The sequence below is a fragment of the Oryza brachyantha genome, chromosome 5 (genome assembly GCF_000231095.2).
Source record: "Oryza brachyantha chromosome 5, ObraRS2, whole genome shotgun sequence".
Taxonomy (NCBI): Eukaryota; Viridiplantae; Streptophyta; class Magnoliopsida; order Poales; family Poaceae; genus Oryza; species Oryza brachyantha.
The window spans coordinates 6,103,440-6,115,211 of NC_023167.2; the positions used below are offsets into that span (position 1 = coordinate 6,103,440).

Sequence of the window (11,772 nt, forward strand, 5' to 3'; positions counted from 1 at the left end):
AAAAAGTCGAGGGGATATCTAGTAACATATGATATAATTAATTTTTATTTTTTCCCTAAAATATTTAAAATGTGGTACATCACCGTCATGGCAATACAATCCTCGTTCGAAAACTACCAAAATGTTGACAAATTGATCCTTTTAAATTCATAATATTTCAAAAACAGACCTCAGCCAAAACTTTTTTCAAAAATTAACTGTTGCTCAGTATCAGCCCCAATGATGCAGACACTCAACATCTTAGCACTGGACTGATTCATGCTGAGATAGCTAGCTAAGGATGGGCACATGTAGACCTGCGTGTAATTAGGACTAGCTCTAGTTTAATAAAATAAACTAAGTTTTATCATCATAAAATAAAATTTAGTTTATTTACTTGAACTACCGTCAACCCTATCATATATACAAGCGGGTTAACCCACGATCATCCCGACCTATAGTTGGCACATGATGGATTTCCTACCGAGCTAGCGAGCTCTCTACCGCGCTTGCACGAATGGCGCTGATTGAGGCAGGGGATTAGCCCATGCAAGGAGGGCCGGAGATCAGCATGAAATTAACATAGTCGCACTGACACCCGCACACACCTATGTGCTAGACAAACTGCGATCACAGCATGGGTGGGTTTTTTTTTTGCAATTTTAGGGTTTTAGAAGGGAAAAATAGAATAAATAGGGGCATACGTAATTATTGAACTGACGTCCTTTCATCACCATAGATTATTTACTGGTTCTAATCTGTCTAAAATTAGCCATATTAATAACGTATTTTAGGATAGAGGAAGCAAAATTTAGGTTGAGGTTTTGCCAAATATTTGTAGAAAATCTGTGAGTATAAAGTTTTGGAATTTCCAGAATTTGGTAAGATTGTGTTTGCAATTGGATGTTTAGTTTGTTGCATTGGAAGGTTAAAAATGGTGACAAAGTAAACAAACTCCCAAACAAACAAGACCTAATTAAATAGGTTTGGTGCCTAAACTTGTGGTAACATTTTAGACCTACACATGCTTAAGATATAGGTCTAAAATACACCAAAAGGGGTATATAGTAATTATCCAGATCAGGAGCCGTGCTAGCGTAGCCGATTGGTTCTAGGTGGTCTGAACCTATTGACCTAAGATCGATCCCTAGAATGGAAGCTTGCACGTCTCCCCGCTGTAATTTTACGACTTTCCCCAAGATAAAAATAAGTATAGTTATAATTGCACATGGCAACAAATTATATATATCCGGTCCCTGAATTCTTATTCACCCTGGTTTTATCATCACTTCCTGGTCTCGGGTCATCAAAACTGCAGGCAGCATCGATCCATCCTACACGACGTATATTTTTTTTCTATGTAGCCAGAATCCTAGAGAATAAACATTATTGTAACACAACAAAGTAATTTCTGGCGTGCTGGTCAAAGTTTGCCTGGTGTCTTCCTTTTTACGATATGCCGGAATCGTTTTCTTTCGCGTGACTATCCGACGAGCGCGGCTGCTTAAGCTGTTCATCTTTTGACCTTTCCGGCGAATAAACAAAATAAATAAAAAATAATTTGTGAGCAAAACATTTATATATGTGTTCTTACACAACCATATTTTCTCTTCTGCTTATGCTTATAAGCCAAAATTTTACATTTCAATGCTATATAAACATAACAACATATTTAAAAATAAAATTTCACATTTCAATGCTATATAAACGTAACCACATATTTAAAAATAAAAAATACCCTGTGAATAAAATATTTCTATATGTGTTCTTACAACACCATCTTTTTATTTTTGCCTATACTTATAAGCCAAAATTTGATTTTTTTAACTTAAATTTAGAGTTGATTTTAATGGTTTTTTTACTGTAGTTTATTATGTTTTTTTTTGCCTTGGCTCCTACGTCCCTAAGAATATGTATATAAAAATTTTATTTATATTTTTTTATTTGTAAATATATAATTCGATATTTTCCACTTGAGTGATCGGCCGACAGATAAGACTGAAAAATAACTATGATGAAATCTTAAAAACGTTCAAATATTGGGCATAACAAAAAGACGAGTGTGATATTGTATTGGTTCGCGTTGGTGGTTTCTTACTCGTGATACTGCTAACGCGCGCTAGCTGTCTTGAAGGCGATCGATCGGTCGACGGTCTCCGTTGTTATCTTCGATCGATCGCCACGTACGCCATCCATCCATCCATCCCTGCGACCCTATATATATGCATGCATACACCTTGCTGTCCTTCACACACCGATCGATCGCTAGCTCTTCTCCTTGGCTTCTCACCTCGAGAGGGAGGTACCATCAATGGCGCCCCGACGACGCCTCCCGGCGGCTCTGTCGCTGGCAGTGCTACTGTCCTCGGCCTGCCTCGCCGCCGCGTCCCAGAACACCGGCGACACCGTGGTGTTCTGGGGCCGGAACCGGGACGAGGGCACCCTCAGGGAGGCGTGCGACGCCGGCCTCTACACCACCGTCGTCATCTCCTTCCTCAGCGCCTTCGGCCAGGGTAGGCCGTACACCCTCGACATCTCCGGCCACCCTGTGGCCGGCGTCGGCGACGACATCAAGTACTGCCAGTCCAGGGGCAAGCTCGTCCTCCTCGCCATCGGCGGCCAGGGCGGCGAGTACTGGCTCCCGTCCTCCAGGGCGGCCGCCGACCTGCACGACCACCTGTGGAACACCTACCTCCGCGGCGACGGCAACGCCGGCGTCTCCCGCCCCTTCGGCGACGCCGTCGTCAATGGCATCGACTTCTTCATCGACCAGGGCGCGACGGAGCACTACGACGAGCTGGCCAGGCTCCTCGACGCCCACAACAAGGACTACCGCGCCACGGTAGGGGTGATGCTGACGGCGACGGCGCGGTGCGGGTACCCGGACCAGCGGCTGCAGGCGGCGCTCGCGACGGGGCTCTTCCACCGCGTCCACGTCAAACAGTTCGGCGACGGCCGGTGCGCCTCGACGCAGTCCGGGGTAGAGACGTTCAAGAAGTGGGCGGCGGCGTACCGCAGCAGGGTGCTGGTCGGCGTCGTGGCCTCGCCGGAAGCTGACAGGCAGTCCTACATCTCGCCGGAGTCTCTCAACAACGACGTGCTGCCGGTCATCAACAAGCTGAACAACTTCGGAGGCGTCATGGTGTGGAACAGGTACTGGGACAAGAAGACCAACTACACGGCTCGCTTGGCCGCTCTCTGAAGCCCCATTGTATTTGCTTGTCCGGATGGGTGTGGCGCAGGTACTATGTATTAATGTATGTATACAAATAAATGTATTCATGGGTATTATAATTAAGATTGAGATTGGTGTGTGTTGGATAATGTAATTAATGTAATATGGAAATAAAGTGAGGGATGATATGTACCTCAGGTAATGAGTAGCTGCTATATAGTAAATAAATGAAGAGTTTGTGACTTTTTTTCCATAACTTTGTTGTCATTTTCATCATTTTAAAATTTCCACGTGAGCGAATTTTGACAAGACAACAAACTAAATATGTCATTATCAGCACAACTTTATTAAATATTGGTAATTCCAGAACATCACTTGAACTTACTTTATCTACCAAAATTATGATGATAAAATCTGGCATTGCCAAAATTTGGTAATGTTTTTTTAATGAAATGAGAACAAGCCTCTAATCCCTTTTGAAATTCGCCCTCCATTTCACCTCATGGTACAACCTTCATATTTTAATAAATAACACCGTTCACTTTTTGTCACACGTTTAATCATTCGTCTTATTAAAAAACTTTGCAAATATGTAAAAATTTAAGTCAATCACAACAAAATAAATGTTAATTGAATAGTCAAACATATGTTAAAAAATCAACAATGTCATCTCTTAAATTATAGAGATAGTACCATTTATCACTGCACATTGCCTGCGCCGTTTTAACCGAGCAGTGCATAATAGGCATTTTTCTCTTAGTTTTAAGGTAACTCTGCAGTGAATTTTCATAAAACAATACTATAGTATAGCTGGCAAATAATTAAATATGTTCTCATGATTCATATGAACTATTCAGCAAGAAATTCCTATTGTTCTTATATGGTATATAAACTATGTTAGATATGAAAATATGTATAGGAACTAAAAACAAAGTGAGGAAGTGTAGTCAGAAGAAAACCGAGCATTACCATACAAGATTAAAACAAGTCTACGGTATCGTGAAGGTCATGCCCTGCCGAACCCATGACACATGTTCATATATTGTTTCTTTGAAGTTTCCCGGCCCCTTCCAATCTCATTTCACTTTGCAATTAATTTGTACCCCTGCAGTCTTGATTACCGCAAGGAAAATTTTACTAGAAGCTAAAAGAATTTGTAAAGCCCATGACACATGTGTGTGTGTGTGTGTGTGTGTATATATATATATATATATATATATATATATCGGAAATATTTTATTAGAAATAATATTAGACCTGGCATCCAGTACATCATATCAGAGATGAACATAGCCAAAAAAATTCAAAGATTGAGGGTGTGTTTAGATTGAGAAAATTTTTGGGAGAAATGTCATAGCAAATGTTTGACCAGATGTCGAAAGGGGTTTTCGGACACGAATGAAAAAAACGAATTTCACGGCTAGCCTAGAAACCACGAGACGAATCTTTTGAGCCTAATTAATCTGTCATTAGCATATGTTGGTTACTGTAGCACTTATAACTAATCATGAACTAATTAGGCTCAAAAGATTCGCCTCAAGATTTCTTCCGTAACTGTATAATTACTTTTTTTGTTCATCTATATTTAATACTTTATTTAGATGTCCAAAAATTCGATACGATGTTTTTGAAAAAAAAATTAGGACCTAAATAAGGCCTGACAAAACAAATCCGGCTGCCATGCTCACTCACAAGATGAAAGTCTAAAATACTTCATCCAAAGATTGAAATGACACATCAACAAAGGGGAGATAAACAATTACCAATGTTGTCAGATCCATAAATCCAGATTCATCCCAGAGCCTTTGCCGGCTTCTTTACTCCATCTGATTGTGAAGACGAGCTCACCAGAAGCGAATGAGATCGCCACCCAACAACAACAGCCAAGGTAATTAATCCTCTCACGACTGATCGTTCCTGTAGAACCAAAACTGACGGTTCTTCAGATCGGTGATTGTTAGGAAATATGTGATTTGTTAGGGATCAAGAGGACGCATGATTTAACATGAAAAAACTCTTCTAAGGTTGAGAGGAAAAACCACGGGAGATAAATTCACTAATATCGTACAGAGTTACAGGTACCTATCACCTATGTTTATAGCCATTATATAGGAGTATTACACTAGTATTAGACTAGTACTAATATATTTAAGGCATAATCTAACCGTGGTAGTCCACTGGATCCAGCCCTCATGGAGCTCCTCTCAAAAAACTGGAGTTTTGACAACAGCGAGACGCTCAGATGCCATGCCCCTCAACATCTAGTCTGACCCCCAGTGATATATATTGAAAATGGACGGCTTAGCCGTGTTCATTTTATATATGAACACCATGGTATTTCGTGATGCTCCAGACCCGATGATACAGGCGTCCCAGGAAGCAGACACCAGTTTTTGAAATCTGAAGATTTTGTTTGAATTATTTGAATATGAACAAAGAGGTATGTGCCAAACGGTTCATATTGAAATGGACTGACAAATTATGAAGATCAAGTGGCTGACTTTACTGATAACTGCTTACAGTTTTGTTAATGTTGTTCCAGTAACGTTTGCTCAGAAGACATCAAGTCGAGCAAATCAGGCAAATGGAAAAAACCTGATGAGCAGCATGATGATTTAAGGTGGCATATGTATGGTAGATTCAGTAGACCCATCTGATTAGACTCGGGTAGATTCATAATTAGGAGATCCATCGGATCGAGAAGGAACAACATATGGAATCATTGTTGGGTCACTGCTCGACTCGACATTTCCTTTTCTATATAACTATCAACCATATGAACACAAGAGAACTCCATTAATCCAAGAGCAACAAATCACAAAGTGTGAGCAACAAACACGGTATATGCTGGTTAAGATTACAAAATGATTCCTTCATACAGGAAATAATTTGAGCCAGCAGCTCAGCTAGAGCCAAATCCCAAATACTACATGCAGTCATGGTAAATGTCAAGTATACATTACTATAACAAACCCAGATTCTTTAAAACTAATGTATATAGCAGACTACTAAAAACATCATATCAATCTAGAAAATTAAAAAAATTGTGTTGGACAATTTAATTATATTTGCAGAATATTGTAGCCAATACTAAATGCAAATTTAGAAAACTGTGAAAAATCATATTTCCTTCTGACTGTAATGTGATATGGTTCATGTGCCATCATCCACTCATCTCGAGGCCTAAATAAACAAACCGATCTCGTTAACTGTTGCATGTCATTACTCATCAGGCAGTTGGCCGTTCACAATATTCTCTCGGATTACATACATTTTTCCGAGAAGATGCAAAGAAGCTTTCAAGACTAGGCATAAACACCAGTGGCAATATGGCACGGCCAATGCAACGGTGCATCTATGTTGTTGACTATAGTTACACGACGACAGAAATGAACCATCCTTCTTTTTGGTACCATGTGAAGATCTATAAAAAGGGCCAAACTTCAGTCTTCCGCCAACATTTTCCCCATATTCAACTTACTGATTGCAGTGCCATCCATATCCTAATACACACACTTGCTCAAAGAAAGGATTCGTAGTCCACCAAAACACTTGTGACCTGTTAAATTTTAGAAACATGGAAAGAAAACAGTATACATTAATGCGATCTAATTCATCATGTGAACATAGTGAGATTCGGAAATATTGTACCACATTCATATTTCCACTTTGTAAGTAGATCGTATGTTTATTTTCTGTATACCATTGCTTCATTGCAGCAAATACTTGTCAACAAACACATAGCCATAGACAATAACTTCAGGTGTAACGAGACTACTGGCTTTATTTCTATTTTACTACTACATCTGTTTCATAATGTAAGATGTTTGACTTTTTTTGTTGCAACGTTTGATCCTTCGTCTCATTTAAAAATTTAGTGCAAATATGAAAAATGATAAGTCATACTTAAAATTCTTTTGATAATAAAGAAAGTCACAAGCAAAATAAATGATATTTTCATAATTTTTTGAATAAAACAAATAGTCAAACATTGTAAGCAAAAAAAATCAAACATCTTACATTATAAAATGGAGCGAGTATTAAATAACTTTTACTAAGCCAACGTGAACTTTGTGTAAATTGATAACTGGCAACTACAAATCTGATCAGTTGATGGAAGGTAAGGCATGAAAATATGGTATACATACTCCCAAAAGAACAGTGGAATAGCATCAATGTTTGGCTTAAAACAGACATAACAATTTTATAAACTAAGGCCGTTCATGGTCAGCAGCAAATTAGCACTTGATAGCTAGTTATTATTAATATGGTTTCCTAACACAAGATATGAGAAAATACATGGTGGGTTAAAGCAAAAAAAGCAAAGGGAAGTACACAGTGACAGAATTTTGCTCACCTCAATTCTTCTTGCCCCTGTCTACACGAACCAATAAGTCTGATAAAGCCTTGCTTTTGTCAACACCCTTGTTACCCGAAGAAGTTCCTTCAATTGAAGGACATGAACAATCATGCGACAAGAAGCGCACATTTTTATACATTTCATATAATAGATGAATTGCCAAAAACTGGCATCCTCATATGAAATAAACTTGAAAAAAAAAAGATAAAATGGAATTCCTTATCAAGACCATAACACCACACTTTCATTCTTAATAAATCATCCAGCCATTAAGAGTTTTTGGTTTCTAAGCAATAATCATAAGAGGTGATCCTACTTGGCAACTTCTATATATATGCACAAGCTACCTCTAATCATACGATTTAATTTTAGATAACATAAGGAATAAAAGGAACTGCAGACCTAACAATTCTAGCTAGCATCCTTAATTATAAACCAGAAGCAAACCTCATCTTGAACAAAACAAGAATAATGTGAGGACGATGATTACCTGTAGCAGGGATTTTGGCTGATGCAAGCCATGGCGGGAGGACGCATGGTTTAAGGACAGAGGTGATGGCATATGGTACGCTGTCAGTTTCATCAGCGGGCGAACACCTTAGCACTTTCTCCATATCCATGTCTACGGCAAGAAGATGTTCGCCGACGATGACAAAGATGACACTTGCGTCGAGTGGATCGATGACGGCGATCCGCGGGGTGTCCTTGGGCCCTCGTCCGTTCACCGTGCAGAGTCGCCCGAGCGCCACCCGGTGCTCCGGCGTCCAGCCGACGCCGTCGTCGTCAAGCGCAAACGAGCTGAGAACGAAGGGATCCTTCTGGGACACCTCGACGTAGCACAGCCTCCCCTCGCTGACCCCCACTCGCCGGTGCATACCCTGCACGTGTGTATCTGTGCTGCTGGCCACTGGCCATCCACTGCCCCCCGGTAGCTCGACGAAGTGGAGCTCCGGCAGGTCGCTGAACGGGTCCGCGGAGATGACGCCCCAGGTCAGATCGGCCCACCACAGCCGTCCGGCGAACGCCACCGCCTCGGGGTATATGTCCATCGGCCGCCGTATCGGGAGCGGCGACGGCAAGCCCGTTAGCTTCTCCCACTCCACGGTTTGCGAGAGGAACCGCCGCATGGTGAAGGTCCCGCCGCTGCGGTCCGCGTGGAGCATGGCGACGGCGTAGCTGTCAGCCGGCCCGTGCGCCGCGGCGGACCGGGTGAGGAGGCCGGTGTTCTGGCAGCCGCGGAACATGGTCTTCTTGGTGCCGTCGATGTCCGGGAGGCGGAACACCTCGCCGCTGACGGGGTTGCAGACGAAGCGCGTGAAGTCTGGGTCGTTCAGGTCGAGGCCGTTGAGCTCGCTCGCCCCAGACGGCACGTCGCCGGAGACGATCCTGGAGACGACGGGCGCCGGGGCGTGGCTGTCCATGAACTCGACGAGGAGGAGGCCGGCACCGCCGCTCGTGGCGCAGACCAAGCCGCCTAGCATCCCCACGATGTCGCTGTCGGGGTCGGGGCTGGGACGCCGGCCGACGAGGTGGTGCGGGAAGAGGAGGTAGGAGGCGCACGGGGGGCTCCGCGAGCAGCGAGAACACGCGCTGCGACGGAGATTCGACGGCGCCCGCGCAGCGGATCATTGCCCACAGCGGAGGGCGCGAGGCGGCGGCGGCGGCCATGGAGAGGGCTCGCCGGACGGGCGTGGACGCCGCGGCGGAGAGAGCACGCCGGAGCGGGAGATGCATTTGTTGCGAGGAGGAGGCCGGCGATGAGGAGAGAGAGGCCGAGGGGTTGCTGGTTCACGGTGGACCAGGTTCAAGGAGGTAGTAGAGCTCTGACAGCACCAGAGGGGAGCCTCGCGCACGTGGGCGCAGTCCACCGTGCGCCTGCTCTTCTGCGTTGGGTCCCACGTGAGTCGTGGACACGCGGTGAACGTGGACAAGGTGCACAGATTATTAGCTTCTCTGGTTGCCGTTTTCGTTTTCCCTCTTCTTTTGGGGTCGACTTGTCAGGCGAAAGATCGTATTGTGATACCCGGAACGAAAAATGGATGAAGATCCGGTGCAGTTGCTCATCAGATAAAAAATCAACGGTTCAGATGAATAATTTACTATAGCACCAGATTTTACTGTACCAACAAATATTTTTTATATATATTGTGACCGTGTATATGACCGTTTGATCAAAATATGGATAGCTCAGATTGGTTGCAGTCCCACGTGGGGCCTGTTTGGGGGAGATTATTCCAGTTGCATTTTCTCCCAAAAATTGCTTCTGCCAGAAGCTGCCCCGAACGGTCGACGGCTTCTGAGAATCTGTAGTTACAGATTTTGGAAAATAGACTAAGAATCCAGAATCTAGAGAAGCTGGGTTTAGAAGTTTTTCCAAATTATCAGAAGCTGGCTACCAAACAGCTGCTTCTCAGAATCTAAAGCTCTCCAAACAGGTCCATGATCTCAATCCATGAAAAATGCTTACACTTTTGGAAGATCGGTTTTCCAATAACTATTGACGTGATCAAAAAGTTTAGTTTTGAAAAAAATTGTTTAATGGCTTAGTAATAAAATTACTTGTTAAAAAGGTTTATTTAATAAAAAAATTTCTTGATCCTACCCAACAACTAGAGCAAAGTGGTGACTGCTTGGTTTTTTCTGAAAACAAATCAAAATAAAAAATTATTTGTGAATAAAACTTATATATATATATATATATATATATATATACTCTTAGTGATTTAAAAGTTAAGACTAAAAAAATAAACTGTGATAAAACAATCCTTAAAACCAACTATATATTTCAAGCGAAAAATTCAAATTTTGGTTTAGAATCACGAACACGAGACAAAGATAAGATTGGAAGTAATGGAGACCTCTGCTTGCCCATGAATAATACCTCAGGGATAATAACGTCATTTCCCGTATGATAGAGAGAAGAAAACAACAAAATAGTAAATAAAATGGTTTAAACTAGTTGGAGTGACAAAATATCCTACTAACAATGTATAGAGTGGTATTTTATCCGATTCTATTATAGGAGTGGTATTTCATCGAAGCCACGCAAACTGAGTAACATATTATCCGTTTTCTCATCTTCCTGCACAACCTCAATTTTCTCACACAACTATCCAGTTATAGTATTTAAAATATCATACTCTATACTTTTCATGTAAGGCTGCATCTTGGAAGACGCGGCAAGCGGCTCGCCGGAGCGGGACGGGAGCCGCATTTTGGGCAGAGACGTACATCGAGCGCGTCATGAAGAAGCCGAGGCTCGGCGGAGGAATTTGCTATTTAGACCATGAAACCGAGTGGCTTCGCTAAAATGGCCTCGGAACCATGGGCTTCTCTAAAATAGCCTTGTATCCGGTGCCACACCTTTAAAATAGCCATTTCCACTTAACTTATTTACTAAACTAATTAGTTAACCAGTTAATCAAATATGTGATAGAAATGCCCCCGAAAAATCTGGGCGAACTCTCTCTGCCTCCGCCATGGCCGCCGTCGTCAGCGCGCCGACAACCACCTCCCCGGCCGGCGAGATCATGAGCCCCGCCACCCCACGTCCTGGCGCCCGCGGAGCAGCACCGCCACACGCCCACACGCTACCGCCGCCCCTCCGCGCTGATGGAGTTGAAGGCGCCGCTGGAGTGCTAGACCCATCGGGCCAGTCAGGTCGCTGCTGTCATGGGCGAGTGCAGCGACTACTTCGAGGGTGTCTCCTGCGACGCCCGCGACAGGGTGGCGATGGTCTCGCTGCAGGGGAAGGGACTCGCGGGCAGCATCTCACCAGCAGTGGCCATGCTGCCGGGGCTCACTAGGTTGTACATGCACTACAACAAGCTAAGTGCGGTTGTACCTCGTCAGCTCGGCAACCTCCCCATGCTTGCCGAGCTCTACCTCGGCGTCAACAACCTCTCCGGCATCGTCCATGTTGAGCTTAGCCGCCTCTCTTCCGTCCAAGGTGACTGACTAGTTGTTGTCGAGCTGCCAATTCGGAAAAAAAAATAGTACTTGGAGATTTTGTTTTTCTTTTGTTATTTCTATTCTGCATAGTTAGCTCGAGTTCTTTGGTGGTTGTAATTTCGAATTTTTCTTCGCGGCGCATTTCCATTGTTTTTTCGGAGGCATTTCTGTCACATATTTGATTAAGTAGTTAATTAATTAATTTAGTAAATAAGTTAAGTAGAAATGCTATTTTAATGGTGTAGCACCGAAGTTAATTAATTAATTTAGTAAATAAGTTAAGTAGAAATGCTATTTTAATGGTGTA

General features: G+C 43.0%; 1 protein-coding gene, 1 long non-coding RNA gene and 1 pseudogene across 3 annotated transcripts; 2 read left to right on the top strand and 1 right to left on the bottom strand.

Moving 5' to 3' along the window:
- Window positions 1-2,248: 2,248 nt before the first annotated feature.
- Window positions 2,249-3,396, top strand: LOC102712993 (xylanase inhibitor protein XIP-like). The gene has a single exon (XM_040524315.1). The coding sequence runs from the start codon at window positions 2,291-2,293 to the stop codon at window positions 3,179-3,181; it is 891 nt and encodes a 296-aa protein (XP_040380249.1). The 5' UTR covers window positions 2,249-2,290; the 3' UTR covers window positions 3,182-3,396.
- Window positions 3,397-4,878: 1,482 nt separating this feature from the next.
- LOC107304264 lies at window positions 4,879-5,645 on the top strand. 2 transcript variants are annotated; one of them, XR_001550291.2, is made up of 3 exons: window positions 4,879-5,042; window positions 5,101-5,232; window positions 5,342-5,645. It is a non-coding gene; the product is annotated as an uncharacterized LOC107304264 (long non-coding RNA). The 2 variants fall into 2 exon arrangements; XR_001550292.2 differs by having other exon boundaries at window positions 5,135-5,232.
- Window positions 5,646-6,320: 675 nt separating this feature from the next.
- Window positions 6,321-11,046, bottom strand: LOC102716693 (annotated as a pseudogene).
- Between the last annotated feature and the right edge of the window lie 726 nt (window positions 11,047-11,772).

Coding starts and splice junctions, on each gene's coding strand:
- LOC102712993 (XM_040524315.1), top strand. CDS start 2,291: ATGGCGCCCCGACGACGCCTCCCGGCGGCTCTGTCGCTGGCAGTGCTA.